Here is a 26,479-nt window from a genome sequence, read left to right as displayed (position 1 = left end):
AGAGAGAGAAAAAGCTTGCAGTGGAAGGGACCGAATAACAGAGTTTAAAAGTTAATCCCAAAGCAACTCAAATGGAGTTTAGATCAATAAAAGCAGGATGGCTACTTTAATGGAATGATTTATATGGCGTTGTGGAAAAACAGGACAATAAAATCGTCTGGTTTAGGTATGCTGCTTCCTTTAAGATATCTCAGAAAAATAATATGAATGCTTGCTTTGTGCTCTGTAATTGTCTTTTTATGGACGATCTGCTTTTTCCAATGCATACAAATGTATTAATATAAGACCCTTGCAAAAACAAACTCATGCAAGACTGTGGTATTATTCTCTTCCTTTCCAAACATATTTTTCGTGTAAAGAGAAGCTTATATTGGTAAAAGCATCATTTATGACTTTTAGAAACTATTTTCTGACTTGTAGCACATAAAGCAGGTTATCAAAGATGGTTTGGATTAACACCATACCATTTATGTTGGGCACAGAAGGAATTTACCTGCCCTGTATAACTTGTGCACACACCGTAAATCCACATGAGACTACAATGGTATTAAGAATGACCAGTATTAGACATGGGAAGGAAAAAGTGATTATGACATGCAGCTGCTGTTGCTACAAAAAGAATGCTGAATTCTCTTAACAAATTAATGACTTTTTCTGTGGGTTTATTGCAGCTCATGGCTTCTCCCTGTCTTTCCCTGTGGATATAATTAGTACATTGGGTTTTCACAGTTCTATTTTATATATATGTGCATGCATTCTTATGCACAAGTGCTTTCTGTGTATTTTATAAGGGTGTATTTGAAGCGCTGTAAAAACCCAAGCCCTAGAGCATTAGCAAATGATGAGTCTGACTCTTAAATAGCCTCTAACTCTCTGTGTCACACTCACCCCAGGCAGGAGTCCTGCAGTGCAACAGAAGCCCTGGTATTCCAGCCACTTCCCACAGCCCTCCAACACTGCACTGCCTGAGGGAGCTCCTAGGAGCTGCTGGAGTATATCCCTGTAGTAAGTTAACACTGACAGCGTGCTCAGCGGCTGGCTTGGTTTGCTGGGAAGTGGTCCTCAATGTGTCTAACACCATTATGCTGCACACAGCTTGATCAAGCTGAGAAGGAGCTGTGGGTCAATGAGGGCTTCTTGCCTCTCAAATATGTCTATCAGGCAAATGGAAGCTATTTGCACAAACGTTTTTAGAGGCTCAGGTTCTGAGCTCCATCCCTCCTCCCCCCCAGACATGCACACATAAGCCTGCTGGGAGAACTCGCAGGGGTGGGCAGAGGGAATGGGAAGAATTCATGCTGGGAAAAGGCATGAGGAAGCATTTCATGTGCTTTGATTTTTCTGGATGGCTTTTGCTTGCAAAGCAAGGTTTCCATCTCACCACGAGCCTGAAAGCAGTCAAAGAGAACCAGAAACATCTATAAAACTGATGGAACATCGTTCTTTCCTCTCCCTAAAACTCTCTCACCTTTAAAGCAGAGTAATCTGAGGGCTGTTCAGGCATCTCAGCTAGCCCTGCACAACCCCTGGAGCTGGGGCTGCCCTACTCCTACCCCAACAGTGAACTGGAGAGACATTTTTATGTATCATCCCAGCAAAGGATAGGCAACCAGGAGAAAGGCAAATAAATCACTTCTGAGACACATCTTTCCTCATTTACCACCAAAGGTGAATTTCCTTGTGAAGAAGAAGAAGCAGAAGTGATGAAAACACAGGCAGGAACTATTCTAACCCCGCAAACTGATGAGCTTTGCATCAAAGCGGCCAGATAAGGACAGAGTGTTCATCACCTCTATTTTATGAAATTCATTATAAGATAATGTTACATGTTCTGGGGTAAAGAAAAAAAATGATTCAGCAAGCTATGCTTATAATTTCTCCTAATTGATAAGGTCGACTGGTGGCAGATGATAAATCGACTGCTCCAGCAGTTTGTCTCTTGTTTTCTCTCCCTTGTTTGAATCAAAAGCTCCCTGTCCTTCATGGGCTGCCTTATGTCTTGCAGTTACCCTTCAAATGAAGCGCTGATTAAGTGACCTCAGAATATGTTTAAACTTTCCCAGATTAAAACCTTGCCCCACGCTGCATTTTAAACTGGTAACAACCCAGTAAGCTGAACAATAATAACAAGAAAATGTTGCTTCTGCACACAGTCATTTTCAGACAGAAAAGCAGATCCCAGCAAATGGATATGTGGGTTTTCTTGTATTGTGTTTCCTTTCCATCACCACTGATTACCCAAAGCATCGCTCTCTCCAAACAGAAGGTTTTTCATATTTATTTACCCCATCCCTCCCTCCTAATGCATTCCCTGGTCATGCAATCTGCCGCGGCTCGCAGAGCCCACGCTCCAAATGTGTAAAACATTGCATATTGCTTGTACATCTCGCTTCACATTCTGTCTCGAGTGAAACCCAAGATGTGATTGGAATGGCACAAATCTCCTGCCCTGACACCCAGGAAGGCAGCCGGCAGAGAGGGAGCCCACATTAACCCAGGGCTGATGGAGGGTGCGAGGCATCAACTGCCTGTTTTTGCCTCTTTCAGATGCTTTTTCATGGAGCTTTTTAACACGTCTCGAGGTTGCTCCAACACAGAACAGAAACATATTTAAAATCCTTCACATTTTTTGGCAAAGTTTCTTGTTTTCCAGGAAGTCTGAGGAGGAATTAACATAAGGTACCTTCAGATTATTTTGTAGGATAACTTCCAGTTACTTGAGGAAAAAAATACTTGTCTTACAGCTATAAATAGGAAGAAGGAACAGAAAAACAAGCTCCAGTGACAAGAAACCAATCTCCCCATCTCCCCAGCTATCAGCAAACACTGGCACAAATCACACAGCAGAAGAGCATGTGCCACGGCCCCACACATGAGATTTTAAACCTGACTTAAACCACCTCAGTTAGATACTGAATGGTCCTACCGGATGTTGGGGTGAGTCCTGAAAATGGTTGAAAACCCCTCACCATCCTGGTTTAAAAGTGTTCATCACAGAAATAACGACAGAGGGAATGGGGTTCCCTGGGTGGTTTCTTAGGAGAAACTCACTGGTTGTTGGGACTTCCTTATAAATAAATATTATCAGCATCATGATCTCAGGGGAGACCTCAGAGCAGTCTTCCAATATAAAGGGGCTGACAAAAAACATGGAGAGGGGCTTTGAACAAGGGATATAAGGACAGGCCAAGGGGAATGGCTTGAACCTGCCCGAGGGGAGACTGAGCTGAGCTCTTAGGCAGAAGCTCTTCCCTGTGAGGGTGCTGAGGCGCTGGCACAGGGTGCCCAGAGAAGCTGTGGCTGCCCCATCCCTGGCAGTGCTCAAGGCCAGGTTGGACACAGGGGCTTGGAGCAAGCTGCTCCAGTGCAAGGGGTCCCTGCCCGTGGCAGGGGTTGGAGCTGGAGGAGCTTTAAGGTCCCTTCAACACAAATAGTTCGCTTTCCTTCTGAGCCCCTGCCTTTCAGCCCTTTCCAACAAGCCCAAGGGAGCTGGGAGCCTGTCAGTGCTCGCTGACAAAGCCAGTCCCACCACTGGGACTGGCTGGTGTCACTGGTTTTCCTTTAGACAAAATAAACCACTCTAATGATTTCATAGGAACCAGCACAGCAATGAAGCTGTATTAACCAGCTGATGTTAAAGCAGCTAGCCTGATCCTCAGAGCCCCAGACATCTCCCTCTGATAATGTTTACAGGGTTTTAAAACAAAATGTACCCAAGCGTTTAATGAGATTATTATGATGCAAAATCTACAACAATGGCTACCGCTTTGCCAATGATTTCTCCTCACTAATCAAATGCCTCTGATCTTTTTTTCACAACAGACTCATGAGTGATTCATATAAAAATAATAAAAAATAAAATAAATTAGTCATGGGCTCTTAAATCACTTTCTTGGCTGCTTTTAATAATTCATTTCCAGAGACAAGCTGGAAACTTATGCTTCATTAATGTTATTTGTTCTTGGGTTTACACATGCTATCACTTCAGTAATTTACATGGAGGAGAATTCTGCCTTAAGCAAATGCCAGGAAACTCTTGCAAACGCAGCCTGATGGGCTGTTCATTTATCTTCCTTTGCTTTTCTGCTCACAGAATTCAGCGCTCCAGAAGACTGCTGGTGAGATGAAAAAGTTTTGGGCTTAAAAACACATGGAAATGTACTTTTTAGAGATGTGTGCAATTGTAACATAGATAAAAATGGATGACTTTTGTATCCCGAGAAACTCAAGAGACAATACAACAAGGAAAACCAATGGTAGGTTTTCCACCTGGAGCCGCTGGGAGGGAGGAATTGGTATACCAGGGATTTAGTGACATGTTTCTATTAATTGGATCTACAAGACATTTCAGAGAAACACAAAGACCACAGAACATGGAAGTACCAATCTTGGGAGGAAATTCTGTTCATAAACTCCAGCTTTCTCCCTGCAATACAGAGAGAGAGAAGTGGGATTCATGGATTTTGGTCTCTCATTCAATTATGAGTTACAACAGTCAGAGCAGGTGCAGGAGAGTACAAGTCATTTCAGAGTCCTAATTCATCTCATTCCCAATTGCATCCTTTTAAGTGTCTTACTCTAGCTACTTTAATACTTAACTGCAGATGGGCTGCCTCCTTTCTTCTTGATCGCATTTAGAAGATTCACACCACATCCATAGTCCTGCTGTTCTGCTCTAACACTCAGACCGAGTACTGCAGTTCATCTCCGGGAGAGTTGCATCTGACATCCCAGGTTTCTCAAGGCATTCATTCCCAAGGCATGAGCCCTGTGTGCCTCTCAAAAACACAAGTGAAACAAAACCACCCCAGAGCAACATCGTCCTCCATAAATATGAGCTTTTGAGGAAGGAGAAGCTTTCTACTGTACCATCTACTTAGGACCAGGTGATTTTTTCTTATAGTAATACTCCCTCTGTTTGTGAATGCTTTCACCCTGCTTCCGAAGGAGTAACTTTTGTTTATGTTTTTAATAAATTTACATCTGTTTCTCTGGAGATAATATGAAATCACGTAAAAAAACTCCTATAAATACCATATAAATACCTTTAACTCCACAAGGGCTTTACTACAAGTCTCAAGTTGAGGAATGCTTTCATAACCATGTATTTGGGAAAACATGTTTCTCGTTCCTAGGGGGCAAACGTGGAATTCATGTTATTGGGAAAGATGACACGTTTTAACCACTTCACCATTTGGAGTCAGAAATTAATTTGTAGCTAGCACAATCTTACCGGTTCCAGCTACATTATAGTTATTTTCTGCATGAGAAAAGTTGATGTGATTTTTTTTCAGCTACAGCTGCAAAGGGACTTCTAATGGATAAATAATACGCATGGATAATTTATGGCTAAATAATATTTTGATGCTAAAAGCAATCTTAAATATTTGCAAGAAAAACTATTGAATTACATGTACCATTAAGATGGCTCCTCAGCGATAGCTATGTGACAACTCATTAACAGAGCTCTTCACAGACAGGACAGGACGAATTATGACTGTGTTGCTTGTGAAAGCCTCTGATTAAGAAAGCAATAAAAAAGTATTAATATTTTGTTGCCAATCAAGATACCACATAAAAGTGATTTAAGGAACGCACTTAAACAACCAGGCTTTATCATTGCCTTCAACCCTGCCGTTCTGCCCAAATCTAAGGTTACAGAATCATAGAATAGTTAGGGTTGGAAAGGACCTTACGATCATCCAGTTCCAACCCCCCTGCCATGGGCAGGGACAACTCACACTAAACCATGCCACCCAAGGCTCTGTCCAATTCACAACCTCCCTGGGCAACCCATTCCAGTGCCTCACCACCCTAACAGGAAAGAATTTCCTCCTTATATCCAATCTAAACTTCCCCTGTTTCAGTTTTAACCCATTACCCCTTGTCCTGTATCTAGGTTTTTGTTGACTGTCACTTCCAGTGTTAATGTGGAACACAGACAACCTTCTCCTATCACACCGGTCATGAATCCGGAGAAAACAAAGCCACAAAGGGTTTGCCAGTGGTTCCTCTCCTGTGCTACTGGAAGGATTCTGTTTTTTTCCAGAGCTGAGCTTTTGTTTTCATCTCATTTCTTGAATTAGCATTTAGAAGAGAAAGAGTTTAATTGAAATATAATACCGGGATTTCTCCAAGTGTGTGCATATGCTGTAGGCTTGTACGTGATTACCATTGTGCCAGGAGCAAGGGGGACTTTCTTGAAGTTAAAAAGGTACAATTAATCTCCTGTTGCACTTCCAATTAGCCAAATTGCTTACCTGATTGTGAAAAGCAGGAACGCAATTGAGTTTCTGCTTGACTAAAAGAAAACTGAAGTAATTTAATTAACTGACTTCAAGTATATTAAGAAGCACAGTGCCTTCACTTTCCTGCTGTCAGTGCCTTTAAATAGATTGTTGTTTCATGTGAGTTTGTGTACCCATGGAAAGCTGAAGCTTTGAACTGTCTGCTGCCACCTACCCTGGCCCAAGCTGTCAGGCATCCATGGGTGCATGTATTTTCACATTACAAACCTCAAAGTGAACACTGATGCCACTTCCATGTTACACCAAGTATCAACCCCCAAATACAAGTGTGTTCATGCTGCAGGTGAACATAGCTCATGTTAAAGTCCTTTCCAACTCTAACCGTTCTGATTCTATATTCCATGAGCACAGGACACAGAGCTTGTGATTATAAAGATGGGATTTACCAGTTGAAGGAGCATCTCTTCATCCCTGCTATGAAGTGCTTCAGATACGCAGGTGCCCACCCTCAGTAGCCAAAGATGGGGACAGACCAGAGCTCAAGAGTACTACAGCTTGCTCACAGTGGAAGAGGGAAAATAAAAAGATGCTAATCCCCAAATTGTGTCACCTCAAGTGACAGGCCAGAATTGAGACAGCAGTAACATATACAGAATAAAAACTTTCATAGTTTCATTAAAGCTGAAAAAGCCGTGGGAGGTGTTTATTAGATTAAAAGGATGTGATGCTTCCTTCTAGAGGTGTTACATGTCAGTTTACGACCCCTATCACCTTGTCATGTGAAACATTAAAACTGAGGCATAAATCCTGGTTTTCCTCCCTGTAAGAACCTCAGTGCTCCTTTGATTTAGTTTCCCAGTGATACACTAGTTCAAATAGATCAAAAACTGATTTTTTTTCCCCTGCTCTATTGCCTGGTACTGTCCTAGGGGGTGTTGAATCATTCAGGAACCAGTCAGTTTATGTGCAAAGACATAACCCTTCCTCTTAACATTTAATAACCAACAAGAAAGAGAACTACTTGCAAGTAATCCAGAAATCCACTTGGGCCAGCCCTAAATTAGGGAGGAACTTGCATTTCAGCATAAAAACATACTCAAAATTCTATTTCAGATAGTAGGAGTCACAAATTAAGCCTCAGAGCCACGTGCTTGCTATCTATCTATCTATCTATCTATCATCTATCTAATCTATCAAGGATGTTTCTACTCCAGCTCTTGGACTGTCATTTTGTGTTCAGTTCACAGACGAACTTAAATCATTTAAGATTAATGTGATCATAACCAAAATTTCATGAAAGTAAGATAAATCAGAGAATTTTCCTTATTCTTGGCCAAAAAATTCTAAGGCTACTCTTGAGCCTCCAGAGTGTGTGGAAATAAGAACAACAGTTGTCCCTTCTAACCCCAGCTCAGTCATGAGCCCAACAAAATGACCCTGAAGCCACAATGTCTCAGATCTATCTAGTGAGTATCACTGCCAAAAGAAAAGGCATTTTTTAGACTCTGATCTTGCAAAGCTGCTGAATTTGCTCACTACAGATTACAGTAAGCACACTGGCAGTTTGTGTAATCTTTACTAAACTTAATCTGTCTCAAGGAATAGATCTGTTCTGAGGAATATTCAAACAAAGCTTTACGGTCAGGTCAATGCCTGCATGGCTCCCTGTGCCACACTGACTACAGCAGGGAACGCCTGACTTGGTGCATGGCAGCTTGACAGTTTTCTATGTATTTTTAGTGCCAGTTACCCAAAGGTCATTTTCTAACTGGCATTGACTGATATCTATAAGAAATCTGGTCAGGGACACCGGCTTCGGGCTGCCTGTACAATCCTGCACACTCTCATGAGTATCCTGTGTAATTTCGTGCCACTCCTGCACTGGTTTCATCTTGCATTTCAATGTCATGCTCCAAACGGAGACAAGAAATGCACGTGAAAGGGTAATACTTGCTTTGATGAGAAGAAAAGTGTGTTCAGATGGTTATAATTACTGAGTTTGGGCGCACAATAATCACCTACACATAGAGTACATCATTCTCCTGGTAGAGTCAACAAATAAAGCACCAAGCTGCAGTGTGTATTTCTGTCCCGCGTGCTGTAATTTTCCTGTATTAATGCAGAAGAATAAACCAAAGGTTTTTCACATTTCAGCAATCCTGGGTACACAACAATTTAGGGAGCTACAGTATTGACTGTAACAACTCGGAACTGAGTGGTTATCAAATTAACACGAGCTGAACAAAAATATAAATCAACCCTTGCTGTACTGCAATTAAAATAAAACCTGATTTACTGTGTCCTGTAATGCAAAGAGAAATGAAATACAGACCGTATTTTTTGTACACTACTTCCCACTCTCTCCATAATTAAACGTTATTAAATAAATGAGCAAGTTTATACCATTATTCAGGTCCTGCCTTTACTACCAACTACGACTCACACATCAGCAGTGTGAATTAAACCAGATTCATCTTCTTTCCTGTGAGGGCACTGCCAGACCCTGCTGAATAACCTATATTCTAAACTGCTCATCAGAAATAGTAACCAAGGATTAAGAGATGAGAATTGGCTGAAAGGCAAATGAAACAGGAGGAACAGAGATAAAAACATCAATTGATTTAGGCAGGGAGAGATTTCACTGCCAATGATAAATGTATTGTTGTTCATGCTCCTGGTGAACCTGTTTCTTTGCACTAGGAAAGAGATCTCTCAGGAGTTAATGATCTGTGGAGCTGCTTTCCCCTGGATTTCCAAGGCTGCTGCCTGTGGACCACAGGTTGCACCAAACTGAATAAGCAACAAGATGCTATATAAGTGCTGGGTTATTGCAGTACTCAGTTTTAATTTCATCATAACATATTCCAAGTACCCCTGCTCTCAAGCTGCATATGTGTTGTTTTGGTTTTATTCCTCAGACATCTTCATGTAAAAACAAAATATCACACCAGCTTCCAGTTTACCATAATAATAACAAGATAAAACTTGTGCCCTTAAAACTATCATCTGTTAAATGAGGTCGTATTCAACTCCCTAAAAAGAAAATGACAAGAGCAATCCAGGGCTTACATTGATGTCCTCCAAGTCGAGGAAGTTGAGGATGACACCATTGCGCTTCCAGATGATGGGAGGCCGCAGCGCCCCACGGATGCTGCATGTCAGAACGGTGCTCAGGCCAACGGTGATGGTGGTAACACTGATCTTCTGGTCCTCTGGTAGGCTGAGCTGGACCACCTCTGCAAAAGACAGTAAAGCAGAGTAATACCAAACACTAGAAAGGGAAGCAAATCAAGAGATACAAACTGAATCTGCAACAATCAGACTTGCTGCATCATCTTCCTGAGTCATTTAGTGGTAGTTGTGGCATCAGGGCACTAAGGTCCTCTCCTGCAAGTTACATTTAACAAAGCAGTCAGCAACAGGACAAGCAAATGCTCTCCTGCTTGAGACCATCTGTGTTTCTCTAGACAACTCCTGCCCACGTCCTTTGAAAGGGGACAAGAATGAGTCAGGTTCTGTCCTTGAAGCATGAAGGTAATACTGTTGTTACTGAAAGGCAAACAAACCCAATTTTAAATTGCCCAAATATTTGAAGTCACCAAGCATGAAAACTCCTTTACCAAACGCAGCCACATGTGGCATCTGAGATACAGGTGTTGTTTAACAAGGAGTGAGAAGCTTTCTTATATTTTAGTTAAATAATAAAACCCCGTGTTATTTTGCCTGACATGTAACACACAAAAGAAACATCTGAGACATGCAGGCTTCGCTAAAAACCACACTCACATCTCTCAAACCACACCACGTTGCATCATTTCCTTCTGGCCAATGCTCACAGGATGTGTCTGCACATTTTGCCATGTCTGGCCATGCAGATAGGGAAGACATTAGATACCAGAACTAACTGAAAAATTAACATCTCTAGAGTAGCAAATCCATTAAATCTTGGCAATAAATATTGCCTATGTTGGTAGCCTTGGGAAGCCTTGGAAGGATTCTGCTCTGGTCTAGCCACTGAGTGTGAACACATTGTGCAAAACTTGCATGTGCAACAGTACCCGATCAGCTCAGCATCCTGCCTCTTCCTGCTTCTTCCACCTAAGCAAGAAGTCAATTGAATGTGCCACAAATTGTATTCACCACTGTAGATCCAAGGCTGACTGAAGGTTGCTAAGATCAATACAGCATTGCATGTCACATCCGCCAGCAGAGCCATTCTCCAACTTAATATTCCCAGTGCTATTTCAGAAAGAGTACAAACTGCTTTGAAGAGATGGTAGCTTCAGTTTTGATCTATGGTTGATCAAAAAGAGGAACGTCTGACCAGCTTGCTGCTGTTATTTGGGGGGCAGTGGCTCCCATACATGAGAAGAGAGACAGGCACAGTCAGACCATTAAGCAGTTCCTGCACTAAAAACCTTAAAATCCAAAGGGGGATATAGAGAAAGATTGGGAAGGGAAGGAGAACCTCATGCACTCAAGGTCACTGAGCAGACTAGAGGCAAAACCAGGAATAGATAATATAACATTAAATCACATCACCCTCAGGTACCTACTAGAGGAGATCAGACGTGGCAACTCAGGCTTATGGCCCAAAGGAGCAGTGATGTCCCATCCCATCGCCCTCATCCAGCTGCCTGAAGCACACAAACAGCAAGTAGGAGCCAATAACGTCATTATTTTCAGCATAAAAGAGGGCTCCTTTCTATGAATAAAATATTTGGAGTGCACTTGACAGGACAAAGAACTGATAATTACGATAATTTGTAGTATGGAGTAGGACTAATGAGGACATCTTTTCTCGAGGAGAAATGAAATAGAGGGTCATTTATTTCCAAGAGAATTGTTTTTTCATCTTACTGCTGTTTTCCTTAATTCCCTCTGCTGATTCTCACACTGCCTTGAGTTCCCTGGCTCACGCTGGGCTCCCTCTTCAGCATCATTTGTGGAGTGTTCTGTTGCAGTAGAATTGAAGGCTCCCTGCCCATCTTCCAAATGACAACCTAAAGAGGCTTTGGTTTTACGTTTTAGAAATACAGTAATGAAAAATACATTAACTTCCAATTAAGAAGACGCCTTGCATTGCTGCCATTCTTGGATGGAACTGTATGAGGCCAGGAGATGACTTTTTCTGTTAAAGCATGTAATTAGTACAGACCACTTCAACAATACAAACACACTCCTTTTCTTGAGTATTTCTATGGAGTACATTTGAGGGCATTTTATTAACATCTAAAAGCCTTTCTACTAACACAAGATTATATTGTGTGGCTTTAGTCATTGCTTTATTGTTACCAATAGAAAAGATTTTCTTATACAACCAGGTGCACTGTGGAGGAAGCAGAGGTTCCCTAAGAGGATGAGAGGGCTTTTAAAAACTCAGAATCTTGTAGTTAAGTTACAGAGCATAGACACACTGATGCTAGTTGGATTATGTCTACAAACTATTCAAGTCACCATAATGATTTTGTGTAGAGCCTCTAGACTGAGCACTGAACACTGTTCTTCTTAGTTTTAAAAAACCTTTATGAGATAAAAGGATTTTTACCATGCACATAAACCTGTTCAGAATAAATGGGAATTATTCAGAGTGTGCCCACTTGCAGAACACATGCTGGAATGGAATCTGGTCCTAAAAATCAAATACTTTTATGTTCATTTGGAAATTCTGCAGGATGATGCATGCACAACAGCTTCCATATTCAGTAGATTCAACCAGTATCAGTCCCAGAGTTGCAGCTGATCATATTTATGAAGTCAAACCTGGGATTCTTCTCTGGGATTTCACTTGAAGCAGCTCCTCAGTTTATTCCAGCTGGAAATAAAGAAACGCTCCTGCCAATTACTCTGCCTTCAGGGAGAGATGCTATCATCAGATAATGGGATGCTGTCATTTTGACTCAGCTTTTAATAGTTCAAGACAGTAGTAAAGCCTTAGTAATAATCACTTTTAAGAAGGAATGGGTATAACCACATCTCTGTCTATCAGAGGTCCAGGAGTTATCTTTCACCAGGCACTGCACTAAATGAAGGTCAGTAAGAGGTGGCCAGCATGTGCAAACCCCACTTTGGTGACAGCAGTGCCTGAAAACTCTGTGGCTTCAGGAACTGGGCAACACCATCCTGAAACCCAGCTTTCCCATTCAGGAGGGTGAGGGATCACTCCCCATCTGCCAGTGGTCAGTGGAAGCATCTCTCTGCCCTGTCCCTCACACTTTTCCCCCCTGCTATTACATTCAGCTTGAGATAAACGTGAAGCACTGCACACCTTTGGTAACCCAGGAGTAGCCACTCTGATATTCGCACATTGAATTTCTTGCCACACCAGATGAGAATATGAAGCCTTACTAATTCCTTTTCTTGTTAAAAATGCCACGATATTGTCAAACATTTCCCTCGGCCCTTCCTCTGCCCCAATTTGATTTCCTAGGGTGCTAAGCTGGAGTTGCTCTGCACCTTTGCAAGCGGTGCATACTAATGCGAGCAGGTATTACTTGTTGTGCTGTTTTATCATGGGAATCTTTTTCTCTGCTGTCAGTTGCAGCCCGCCAAAGGCAATCATAATTTCACAATGAAGACATGTATAATTGAGGTCATTATAGGGAGCAACCCACAATGAGCATCTATGGAGGAAAACTCATTGATTTAGCACTGCGTGGCGATAATTTACATAGTAAATGTTGGTTGCCTGCCTGCCTTTGCTCATGCTATACTACATACAGAAACAGATTTCACACTTTAAAAAATGCTTAGTATCATTAATTAGATCTTTTCCCTTAAACCTGAAGAAAATACACTTTCTAATACATTTTTGCCACCTTTAATCATTGCTACGTTTATTCATGGATATCTTGCCTTGCTAAAACAGAATGTGGAGCAGCCAAGTCTATTGCTTAGATTCTGCTTAGGGGACAAAACAATGTTTTCTTAATCCTGTGACTTACTCTCACTCAGGAGACAATGAAACACAATGCAGCCTTGTTTCGAGAAATGGGAGGAGGACTTTCAAAGAAAGCCTCAAGCACGGATTCTTGCCTGTAAATAAATGTTCCTGAGTAAAGAGACCTTTATTTGTGAACCGAAGCATGGGTAACGCAGCCCTAAATTCATCCTGTTGCTTCAGCAATGGTTTGAGTCAGGACTGATTTAATGGGGTGAAAACTTCAGCCTCCACCCAGTTCCCCAAGTCCTACAGCTGTGTTATGCACTGTGGTGCATTGCTCAAATCTGTTTATTGCCTTGTGTCCCAATATTGCAGCACGGAAGTCAATGTAATATTAGCATTTGTTTCAATAGATCCTCTAGCTGATTACGTTCTCAGGTGAGGTTGTAATTCAGTCAAGAAAATCAAACCCATTCACGATCAGAGGGATATACCTATTCCAACCATTTTTTCCCCAATAATTTTCATGAGATATACTTGGCTTTGTACAGAGAAGGGAGAACAATTTTAGACCCTCTTCAAGCTGAGCTGACCGATTTTAAACTGACCATGTTGTATGTAAGATGTATTTATAAACATGCAAGTGAACATGAAATCTGGCCAGACAACGAAAGACTCCAGTGATACCTATTGATAGACCCTGGGATTAGAGACGGTCATCCATTTTATCATTCTCAGTGGATCTGAATCTGTAAAGCACTGTATAATATGCTTATAAATTACCTGTATTAGCATGTGATTTAGTTTCTACCCTACTCCATAGACCAAATAAATGAATTAATAAAAACCTTAGCACACAAATCATACTGGGTTTGCATGCCTTTGCAAACCTGTCACGCTGGCTGGTTTTAGGACCATCTCCAGAAGAAATCTTGCTACGCCATCACATTTTGTTAGTTATTAAGGTTCAACAAGTCAGGCTTACCTAATGTATTTGCTGTCTTCTCACCTTCCCAGAGTCAGGAGAAAGGACTATCCATCACCCAGCCCAAAGGAAAACTCCATTTTCTGAACACCAACTTCGTGCTACAGGAAAGCCAGTCATGCCATTGAAATGTTTATGCTATTAATTAATGACATTAGAGCTGTTAATGAACATGATTAAAGTTGTTCACAATTAATTAACCCAGAGAATTCCTACAGCTCCCCCATCAGCACAGAGCAGGTGATCGGTATGCGGCTTCTGGCTTTATAACCTGTGACAAACACCATCAAGAGCTGGCTCTGCCTCTGGGCAGCCTTGGTGTGACCCACTGCTGCCCAGGGGGGCTCCATGGGACCTTCCAGGAGGTTTGTTCCCCTCAAAGAGAGCATTCCTCTAAGGCTTGCAAGCTTAATTAATGGCAATAATCAAATGCTTTCTAAAGCTAGGTTGAAATGTTCATAGCTTTATTTTGTAACTGCAAATAACTCAAGTTTTTAATGTAATTTATAAATGCTCAGGACCTTGGGCGTGCTACTTCAGGAAGTATTTTATTGTAAATTCTCTACTAAATTAGTAATGCTGTTTTCTAAGCCTTAAAAAGGCACAGTTCTCTTTCGAGCAGCATGAGAGGATTTAGTACCTCAAGCCTTCTTCTGCCGTTACTCTTGAAGGCCACAGGCTATGACTCCCTGAGGGAGGTCCCAACCTTGCTCTTGAAGCTAAAACCTGTCCTGTCAGGGAATGAACAATAAATGTGTGCACATCACCAGTGATACCGCTCTGGTGCGGTGCTAAAGGACAAGACCCCATCCCTCATCCTTGTCAAGTTGAACAACTCTTCTGGTTGGTGTGGCCATGACTTTTAGATTAAATGCAAGACAAAAGCAGCTATTGGGATGATTAAATAGTACAATATCTTTTACTTCTCTTCAGCAGCTGTGTCTATAATACACTGTCATTCACATGTCATAGAACAGTTGGGTTAGAAGAGACAAAGATCATCTAGTCCAACCCCCTGCCATGCAATGGGCATCTGTCACCAGGTTAAGACCAGGTTGCACAAAGCGGTTGATTATTTAAAGAATAAGAATATGTAGAATAAAACAAATCTTAACTTGAATTGAAACTTTAAACTCCTCACGCTGACTACAGAGAAACTTTAGGTTTAACTACAATAGAGCCACCTGCACCAGAAACACTTACGTGTGGAGAGGCAAAATCTGTTCAAACAGCTGCTTAGATATTTATCTCAATTACACACAAATTCCATCAAAAAATCATAGACATTCAAGAAAGCAGCCCAGCTTTCCCATATGGATTTGTATCAAGCAAGTTCACCTAGCTAATAAATCTGCTAAAAATCATTTACGTTGACTTGTAACCAAACACAGCTTCTTTATGTACTTTATGTACTAAAGAACAATGCTTTCCTAAAGAAAACAAGAAACATGCTTTTCATCCTAAAATCTCACCACTGCCCTCCTGTTACTAACCAGAAGGAGAACATTTCGTTTGTGCAGGAAGAGATAATTCATTCATTCTTGAAAGTACATGAATATAAGTTGTTCAGTGTTTCAGTGTTTAATTATCTAATCTCCTGAGGGTGGTGATGGAGTCATTATGTAAATAGGCAGAAGAAGTCTATTTTAGAGAATGATTTCCATAAATGCGTTTGTTTTTCTTTCAGATTCCCATTTCCCACAGATTGAGAGCAATGTTGACGTGATTAATTTTTGATCAAATACTCCCATGTTGTGTCAACAGTGTCCTGCCTAGATTGCAACAGACACAGCATTTCCCCAAGTCACTTTACAGAAGAGCAACAGGCTTTCAGATTACTCCTGGTAGTCACGGCAAGTCAAACATGGGCCTGCAAAGATTTGTCTCTTTTTCCTAAGGAAAGTCAGACACAGTGTCCTCCTCTGTCTCTCTCTGAATAATGATGGGAGTATTAAAATCTGCCACTGAACACAGGATAAAAAAGAACATTATGGTCTTCGGGACAGATGTGAGAGCGAGTGCTCTCTGCGTTTTGCGCTCTCTATCCCACTGGAAGAGAAACCCAGAAGTAGCATCAGTTGTTTCCCTGCCACAAAAGCAACACTTACCCCTTGTGAAAGGTTTATTTCAGCATTTCTAGGAGTTTGTAAGATAAAAAATAGTCCTTCAGAAATTTGTTAGCTTTGAAATGGAGAGCTCTTTAGCATGAGCACTTCTTCCAAAGCATTAAAGAACAGCCACCATCCATATTTAAACTACATTTTTTCAGGGAACCAAACACCATTTGAAGCCACTAAACTTTTTCTCGGTAACTTCTTTAAGTTACAGCAGCTGAACTGATTTATACCTGATTTAAGGCAGAAAAAGATAGCTTCTGGTGGAGGATGTGACAAGCCAAGTTTCTCCCTGGAGTGAATTTTTATGGATGCTCTATAAACCCCTAGGGTTTATCATGGAAATACTGTCAAACCATTAAGTTCAGCATGACTTGTGGGAACTGCTGTAATGTGTATGTAAATTACTTTGAAAATAGAGACAAGTCAGGCCATGGGGTATTTGGGGTTCAGGAAGCATTCACATATAGTTTAAAACCAGTGAGACATCAAAAATGGCTCCATTGAACCGCTCCAATCTCTCACTCTCCATTCATTTCACCTGAGTTCTTGGCCAGCATTATGCAATGAATGTGATACACTGAAAAATGGATGAAGCAGGAAACAAGGAGCCTAGAAAAAAGCCCCACACTGCTGCTAAACATCAGATTCGGGGTTTGTAAAAAAAACCCCAAGCATTTAAAATCAAGCATATTTAGTTCTTTCATATCCTCACATTTACTGCGCTCATAAACAACCCAAACAGCGATAGCATACCTTTCAAGTTGTAAATAAGCATTAGTAATACCTTTCATGGAGCTTTCATTGCTCTTTCTATGGATGACTGCAAATTTAACCATGGTGTTTATATGGATCTTGCATCTTTTCTGACTGCAGCCATGCTCAGGATACTCAATAAACGCAGAGACTCTGCTTCCCTGTGTTCACACCATCCTAAGCCAGAACATGAGCTACTTCATCCTTCACCTTCCAGTCCGGCCATTGCCCATTTGGGGTTTGCCCCATTAAAGTCAAAGGCTTTTGGGTGATTTTCCTTACAAATAGCTTCCCAGGTCCCAGGCCAGCAGTACAAGAACAGAACATGTTTCATTTGTAAATTATAGATACATAAACAGGGGAAAACCCAACACAATACAAAGTGAGTGCCTATAAGGCATAGCCAGATATTTATGCCATGCACCCCTGGCTGGAGGTGGGACTTCCATAACATCATTCAGCAATGCTGCCTGCAAAGCAGGATTATGGCCATAAAGACTCCAGTTATGCCATGGCTCAGCTGAATGTGCATCTTGAGGATGCATTTCTCCTCATCCCAGCGCTGCTGCTAGTCCTGCCTTGGAGGGTGAGGCTTTGGATCAGTTTAATGCATACTGCAATGATATATAGGGATGGAATTGGCGTAAATAATGCAAATTTGGCTGTGGACACACACATACACACTGTGCAAGGTTACAGTAAGGTTGCTCTGCAGCAATATTTATCCAGATTGCATCTTGTACTGCAAAAATACACTAGTTGTTAAAAATTTCTGCATCAGCACTCTCATCCACATCCTTCCCATATTCAAACTCACCTAAACTGAAGCTTAGGAGAAAGAAATGTGCAAGGGAACAGCAGTGATCTGCAAGAAACAGGTAATTAAATAACATTTCTTTCCAGAGAGGAGGGTGAAGGGAAAGCAGAGAGCAAACAGTACCTAACTAAAACCCTCTGGTCCCTGCTATCAGCACATCTATTGTTGTGGGCAGGTTTTCTCCTCATTCAACCTTTCCAAGCTCAATCCCCTGCAGTTAAGAGCCTTTTAACAAGGCACAGAGAGGGTTGGGTAATCCATCAGTGCTCCCTCACCATGCCTGGCAGGCAGCTGGGGCTTTTTAACATAATTGGGAGTTAGGGAATTGCAGGATGGACAACAAGAGGTTTGGAAGGGACCAGCAGGGATGCGGTGAGTACAGGCTTCACGTGGCCATCAACACGGCTTCCCTGGCGGAGATGGAACCTCTGCAGAAAGCTCCAGAGATGGGGAAAGCAGTGGTGATGGCAGGAGAAGCAGATACAAGTCCTTGCCCAGAAAGACCCGACTCTGCCTCAGTTTCCTCCATGGGAAAGACCTCTCCAGGCCATTGTAGGGATAACATGTTTGTAAAGACTGCTCAGCAACCAATGGGAATAGGGGCCACACAAATACCCACAGGCGTGTTGTGTCTGCGGATTTCCCATCAAAGCCCCTCAGAGGTTCACAGACAAAACCCACATAGAAAACTGAAATTTAATTACACAAAAATACTCTGAAGCAGAGATTTGTGGCTACTGCTGTGAGAAACTTAAATTCCAGTACTACAAGAATGATAAATGCGGCATCCTTGAAAGTAACAGGAAAACAAATCATCCGGACTATCATATTAAAAAGCACATTGAAAAGCAAGATATGCTGGCAAAACCAAACGTGGCCAGTCATACTTTGTGTACCAGCTGACATGAGCTTCTTGAAACTTTTAAATCTGCAGAGCAAAATGATTTATAGAAGCTGTTCTTTATCATTCAGGCTTATAAGTCTTATGTCACATAAAACCCCCTGGCATTAGGAGAACATTCAAATTGCAAAGGGAAGGAACTGTGGGAAAGGAGAGCGGAGACAGCCTGCATCACTTGGGTAACACTTCTCTTCCTGAATTCCATCAGCACACGCTATTCCTGCACAGAGCAGACAGGGCTTATTTAGAGAGCTGCTATTCAACATTTTGTTTTCCTTATCGTATATCCTCAACCTTATTTTCAACTGTTCAAATGCAGCTCTCAAGGCAGAAATGATTCATTTCTCCCTGGATGTTTCTGTAACACCCTTCACTGTTAAATCCGCTTCAGAAACGCTCGTGAGCACCTTTGACACATTTGCTTTAAGCGAGTTGTGCAGCCTTAGAGAGGGATTATTTGGCACAAAGTGCTGTTGAGCCCTTCTGCCTCATTTCTGCTCAGCTCCCAGCTCCGACCTGGCTGAGACCTCCTGTCCCTGCTGAGCTTCAGTAACCCCATGGTTACCCCATGGCCCCAGTGTCCCTTCCCCATTGCCACAGCACAGCTCTTCCCATCACCTACAGGTTTGACATCTTCCCTCTAACCACCTCCTGGGTCCAGCAAAGGCTGACAGGGATAAAACATAGCATGGCCCTGCTCCTGGCTCTGCAGGGACAGCCTCTGCCACTTCCCACCAAAGGACTTCAGAATCTTAGAAACAAGGAATGGGTTGGAAGGACCATAAAGTATTTAAACAGTATTTAAAACAACAGGCCCTCACTTCCTGCTCATTTCCATTTTTTCTTCCTATGAAAATGTGATCTTCTTATTTTCCTCCTATTTTTAATTGTTCCCTTCTTGATTTTCATCAACTGTATCTCATTATCTCTTTGTATGTGATATTAAATGGCTCTGTGCTACCCACCACCTCCTTCCTACACAGGCGGTTACAGACCAGATCACAGAGATTTCTCTTCTAACTAAGAGGATACAATCTTAGATACCACCATTTTGTTAATGGCTGTTGAATATTGACTTTTTAGGCTGATTGCAGTAGGTACATGGCTTGTTTACATTTAATGACCACAAATTAAAATCAGCTCAATAAAGGGAACATTTGAGGAACGCACACTGCACTATCTATAATGAATTATCACTGAGTAAGTCTATAACTTAAATACAAGCACAATCTTTAAACATATATTTGATTCACAACAGCCCAGAAATCGAGTGGGCCAAATGAAAGCTTGTTTAATGCTGAATTATTTGCCAGCATAGCCGCCATATGCCAAGTGCCCCAAATAACAATATTCATCACATCGAGAGCCTGGGGATAGTTTCTTTTGAAGATCTTTAGCGCAGTGCTCATCACAACTATTATCAACCAGATGCTCTGTTTTTCCAAGAACCAATTCACTCTTAATGTGAACTAAAAACCAGAAATCCTCTCAGACTGCAAGTCCTTGTGCACATCACAACAACCCAAACACAGAACAGTTAAAGCAGTGTCCCTCTTCATAGCTGAAGAGCAGCCTTCCTCCCATGCCCCAACCAGACCTTCCTCCCCCTCTATTTTATGCAGCAACACAGAAATAACATTGAAAATATATTCATTCACTCACCAAAGGTCAGATACAAATTAGTACATCATGAAAAGCCACTATCTTGTGCAGAACATCAGCACTGATGGCTCAATTGCTTTTGCTAATATCTTACTAAATAATACCTCTGTGATAGGAAAACCACAGAAGACAGTATTAAGTTGTAGTTACTGCTCATGATGGGAATGTCAAAATTAAATATAGCCCATGTAAAACCTGCAGCAAACACAAGTATTAATAAGATCAGTGGCTGGCTTGTCCACGCCAGGATGTATTATTCATTGCTTAAGTCATGGCTTTGATAACAAAATGGTTTTCTCAAACAGAACATGACATTCATTCACTAAGATACAATGCATACCTGTAGGGCATGCAGTGAAAAGCCTTCTGCAGTACTTTAATTGACGTATAGTCCTTTGTGGCTTATATCCATTCCAAGTAATCTCCATTCCTACATTATTAATTGCCTCAACTGTATTATTGCTAATTTGGGTAAACAATTCATGGTAATTTATGGAGCTATTATTTAGTTAGTCCCAGCAGTGCTGCAGCACCAGACATGATGCCTGACAAGGTTTGGTTTGTATGTGGCTACTAAGACACAAAAGGGCTCAACCATGATCAGTGGTTCAAAAAGCAAAGCTCTGTTCAAACATATGCTAAAAGAAACCCAGTTTATGACCTAGAAAGCAGCAATGGAAACATGGAATAATGCCAGAAGATGGCATGGGAAACCAAGGCACGGTTGGATAATATGACTCACATCAAGCAGAGCAAGCCTGTCTCCCTTCTCTTGAGTTTTACTGCCAAAACCCCCCAAAACGTCATGAATTATTATGGGGAGAATTCTGCTTTCAGATGTTTTCACTGCAGTGACCAACTCAGCTACGAGTACTTGGGATTTCTCCATGCCTGGCATGACCGCAGGTGCATGAGTGAGTGTTTCTGGCAGTGGTTAATCCTAGGGGGAAGGGATTTAATGAGCATTAGCTAAATTACACCATTTAGACCAGGTGACATGAATGTTCTTTGTCTTACAGTTACGCTTCATCTTTTGCCAGAGCTCTAATTCATCTTTTCTGCTTTCTTCTCCCTTCCCCTCACTAAGGCTCCATAGAGCAAGACAGAAAATGCCAACGTGCGGAAACAAGAAGATTGCCCCCATTCCCAGAAAAAGGGCATCCCACAAATGAAAATGCCGCCAACCGGTGCCAAAAGCCGAGAGATGCTGCTCTTCCAGTCCAGGTTAGACCAAGGAGGGCTGTAATTTTCCACCCTTGTTTCATTATGAGCAGAAGACAGCAGCATTCAGCACTGCCATGAGCAAGGCAAACTTCACCTCCAGCCATGGGCAATATGGACTGCCCAGGAAAATCCTTCAGACCTTCTGCTGGCTCATTGCAAGGGCGCACAGCACAGCAAGGGATAAATAGGTTGGAGCAGAGGTAGAGGATCAGGTCCTGTCACTATTCAAATGCTCTCTGAAATGATCCCTGCTCATCAGTGCTTTGGCAGCAGCAAGCCACTGACTAAACCTGAAAACAAAGAACATCAATAGTCTGAAGGTGTGCACCAAGGATGACTTGATTAAACATCTCCATTCTTCTCCCTAAGTTAAAGCTATGCCTGTAATTTCAAATTCCCTCCCTCTGAAGACTTAAACTTCATGCACTGCAAATCATTAACTCTCAGTATAAATCAAGAGCAATGCTTATATAGGAAACGTCAAGGATGAAGCACTGAAGTCAGGGACATACTGTGAAAAAAAACCTCTTAATGATTCAGAGTAATATATTTCAGATGTTTGAGCAAACAAAGTGTTCATAAACCACCGCAGAACTGCTCCTTTCAGACTGAATGGAGCCTTTATTCCCAAACTGCGGATAACAGTGATTGAAGGAAGGAGAAAAGGCAAGGACACTACACCAGGTAAAGCAGTGCTCCCCAATATTTTCAACCAAGGAGACATAGAAATATTTCATGTTGATCTCCTCTAATATTATTTTTTCCTAGCTTCTCCACTTAGCAATACCTGAGGGTATGAGCTGCCCATTGATATTTATAGTACGTGTTTAAGGAAAAGCACGCTTATCTCCTGTAGGGTTCCAGAGGTGAGAAGGTAAAGTGGGGAGATCCCTCCTTCCTCATCTCCCAAGGCACAAGGGATCTGTCTGCACACCAGACACGTGTATCCTTGAAGATCACCTCAAGGAGAAGCCTGTCAGAGCACGTCTAAAGCACCAGAGGAAAACCTTGCATGGGATGGTCTCTTGTGAACCCAGTTCTGGGAAGACTCTGGGTCTGAACGGCCTCACTCCAGGACTATGTGAATCATCAGGACATCACTGAAGCTTCCAGCTTCAGGACATCACTGAAACTTCCAGCTCACTGCAGCTTGCAGTGGGAGATGCAAACCTTGCACTTGCTCGAAGCATGAAATGCAGCAAAAGTCCAAGAACTCGAAGGGTATTTCATGACAGAAGAGGATGTGAGTAGTTTATCTCTGATGGCTATTACAGAGTGCGAGAAGCTGGCGTCTGTCCAGGATGTCAAGGTTAACAACAACCCCTCCGTTATAAAAAATGTTATGGGTGAATCTTAAATGACTACAGATGGTCAGGTGTTGATTTTGCATGTCCTTTGAAAGACAGTGCCGTCAGCAGAACAGTGCCTTCTAACCAAATTCTGAAGTTCAATATGCTGTCAGCAGGAAGAGTGTTGGCTCTTTAACTGAGTCATCAAAACACTGTTCTTTTAGTTGCCTCTGGTGACTTTCCATTCAAGTACTGCTCTGTGGCTGGTTCCCCAGGACAAGAATATCTGCACAATTGATTGCCGGGGTTTTTTTCCTTTCCCCAGTAGTATTGCTTTATGGAAAGAACGTAAAAATCCTTGCTTTACAGATGGTGAGCTGAAGCAGAGACAGACATTATTTAGCTGCAGTTACACAACGTATCTGAACCAGAACCAGACACATGCCTTATTTCCCAAGGTTACTCTTCCAGCCTCCCTGAGATTACTTTATAATCCCATTATGGGTGGAATAGCTACATATACACAGCTGCCTTCTTGGAGCACTTGTCTTAAAATGTGAGCAAGGTCTGAGTTTTCAGTGGCCATCGTAGGCTGTTTTGACCTTGGCTTCTGCAAGGGTTTGCAGAAGGACAGAGTGGGAACTGTTACCACTGAACCTGAAAAAACAGACTGAGAGGAGACTGGGGACTGGATTATAATATACAGCCACTGAACTAACATCCTAACATCACAAGGAATGTCATCAAAAGACTTTCTGCCCCTTCACGCTGTTACATTACATTACGAGCCATCTGAGCGGGTATTGCTGGAGTCTTTTGATCCTTGTTTGGCTTTTTCATCTGCCCTGGAGACCTGTACCAACTACTCGTACCAAGAGCAAAATGGGGTGTGCTACCACGTGGCAATGGTGCCTATAGGACCAAGACAACAAATCACCTTGGCTGTGCTGGCACCTTCCTTGTCTCTTTCGTACTTCAGCTGCAAGCTTTCCTTCATCCCCATTTATGATGGAGAAGATGGCAGGGTGTCCCCCCCTCATAGGTCAGGGCTGGGGTCCCGACCATGCTGATGAGGGATGCTCTGCTCCTTCAGGCTCCCTCACAGCCTCATCATCCCAACATCATAGCTACAGCTATCATCAGGCAATGCACACAAACAGAGAACACAACAGACTAACTCATGTACTTCCACTTGTTATTGATGACCTTTCATGACTTTCACAACTCCACCTCACTCCACCACTCATGAGTTATGAGGTCAGCTGTAACTCAGGGAAATAAATGAAGTTTCCCATTAGCCTATTGTATATCCCCATTTATTACTTCTTTATTACCAACCTTTACAGTTTTATCCCCTAGTATACTGTTTTACTGTGGCATAACATTCAGATGCAGGGATGTACATCAATCAGGCCAAAATGGCTCAGCTGAGTTGGGTTTCAATGCTGACACACAGATGCAAGCACCACTTTTTTCCCAAGCCATCAGACCACATCCAAGCCTTTACAACTAAAGCGTGCCAGCGCTCCGGATCTGGTGTTTGTACTAAATGAGGTACAATGTTTTCTTCTGACTAACTCATGTTAAAACCCTTTTGGAACAACATTTCCCACAGAAATGACAAGACCTATCATATAAATCAAAGGTTTAGAGATGTTTGAGGGCTAGCTGCTGGAGGATATGATGGCTTTGCAGCGCTTCACACAACACTGTGAATAACGAGCCTTTAAAAAGCTTCAGCTGAGGCATTCCTGAGCAAGTGCAGTGCTGCTGAACAGAATCACTTTTGTCTTTGACCTGTCAGTAAAATGCCACAAGAATTAAATCAGACAGTACACTAATCCTCAAGGTAATGCTTACATTCTTTGGCTGCATGTACTGCAGGAGCTCCTACGCTCCAGATGCTTTAATGACCAGTTTTGCAGGATGTGGCAATCAGTACATACACCTTCTTACCCATGCTGCTTCCCATGGAGGTGCTGCAGCTCCCTCGGGCTCTTTGGCTTCACAAATCATTAAATGAGCCATGGCCAGTGCTGGGAAGCAATCTGGAGCTATGTACTCCATACTGGAGCTGGAGAAAGTGTGGTCCCTTCTCTGCGCAACAAGGTCAAGAAGCTTCCCGAAGTCTGGAAGCACAGTAAACCATGAGGAAGGCTAGAGCTGTCTTGCATGACACAAGAGACTGCAGCTGCAGAAATCAGCTGCTGATCAGCATAGACAAATGGGAAACAATTAGTTCATGAGCAGAGAACCTATTGAGGGAGCAGCTGCCGACTGCTGCAGTTGTGTGCAGCACTCAACGGGACGTGAGCACTCAGTTATTAATCTGTGCATTTTGAGCAGAAACCTTTGAGACCACCGTTTAGTGCAAGAAAATCAAAGCAAAGCTGCCATGCCATGAGACAACAAACCGAACAGAACGGTTTCTCTTCTTGCTTACTATACACACATGACCATAGCAAGGAGGAAAGTGCCTCTGTGCTCTGAAATGGATACTGCTGCCTTAGAACCAGCCCAAGACCAGAAAGGTTGAGGGTAGGGCATCACTGCTTTAAGAGGAAACTATCAGGACTGCCCACTGAAGCTTTCAAAATGTGGAAGGATTGGAAGATCAGATAATACTGATATATTGCCACACTCGCAAGGAGTTAGAGAGTGCTATAATAAGGAAATATGGGCAGACAGGAGAACTTGGAGCAGCTTCATAAAATAAACCCAACAGATCTTCAAAAATTCAGGCAATTAACTGAAGTCAGGAACATGGAGGGAGCACTGGCTTGCTTCCAAAGGGAAGGCTAGAGAATAAATTGGAAGGACAAGAACATTGTCTCTGAATCAGGCCCAAATCCCATAGCTCATGGGACCATTTCTACTGACTGTAGAAAGTGATTTGCTCTAAAAATACAAATGTAAATGTCCTTCCCATGAATCCAGGTAAAGGATAGCAGGGAGGTCCCAACCCCAGTTCATGCTGAAGGGCTTATTCCCCTTTTAAGGGGAGATCAGAAGAGGGTGCAGAGGACTTGTACCTACCTTGAATTATGACTGGGACCTGATTCTAGAAAAACATCAGCAAAGCTGTGGTCCCCTTCCTGAAAGGATGCTCAACCCCATGTATATCTGTCCTGGAGAGGGATCACCATGTGGTGAAATACCTGCTGCTCTGGGAGTAGAAGCAAGGAATATGACCCTCTGCTCTTCATGTAACACTTTCCCATTGCAGATCCCATGTTTCACTTGCTATGGGAAAAAACACTTTACTTCAGTATCCTTTCTTTAACTCCTCTTTGCTTTGTGAACCAGCACCTTCTCAAGTAATGTCTCCCTGAAAGTCTTGGTAAGGGTCTAGAGGAGCTGAGCAGAGTATGTAGCCTGCAGCAGACTTTATCGGCAGCAGGGTAGGAGTCTTTTAAAATCCTTTACAGGTGAATGGGGAAAACTCAATAATGTTCACTATCATTATTGAGTATAGTTATTAGCTTTGAACGTTTTCTAAAATAAGCCTGTCATTAAGACAAACGTCTTGTTAATGGTAGGAATTTCCCAACTGAAGCATTAAAAAACCTGCAGTGCCAGCATCATTACCTGCCTTGGAAA

At 42.2% G+C, this 26,479-nt stretch overlaps 1 protein-coding gene across 4 annotated transcripts in view; it reads right to left on the bottom strand.

The window, feature by feature from the left end:
* Nucleotides 1–26,479, bottom strand: part of LOC133209343 (follistatin-related protein 4-like) — a 203,484-nt gene that overhangs the window by 28,775 nt on the left and 148,230 nt on the right. For all 4 annotated transcript variants that reach the window (XM_061347953.1, XM_061347964.1, XM_061347945.1 and 1 more), the window contains one exon: nucleotides 9,318–9,484. In XM_061347953.1, coding sequence (XP_061203937.1) covers nucleotides 9,318–9,484 — 167 coding nt within the window. The remainder of the gene's footprint in view (nucleotides 1–9,317; nucleotides 9,485–26,479) is intronic.

Source organism: Neopsephotus bourkii, unplaced genomic scaffold (assembly GCF_033783945.1).
Source record: "Neopsephotus bourkii isolate Nb327-2 ecotype Australia unplaced genomic scaffold, CSIRO-AGI_Nbou_v1 NB_52, whole genome shotgun sequence".
NCBI lineage: Eukaryota > Metazoa > Chordata > Aves > Psittaciformes > Psittacidae > Neopsephotus > Neopsephotus bourkii.
This window is presented reverse-complemented; position numbering and strand designations above follow the sequence as displayed.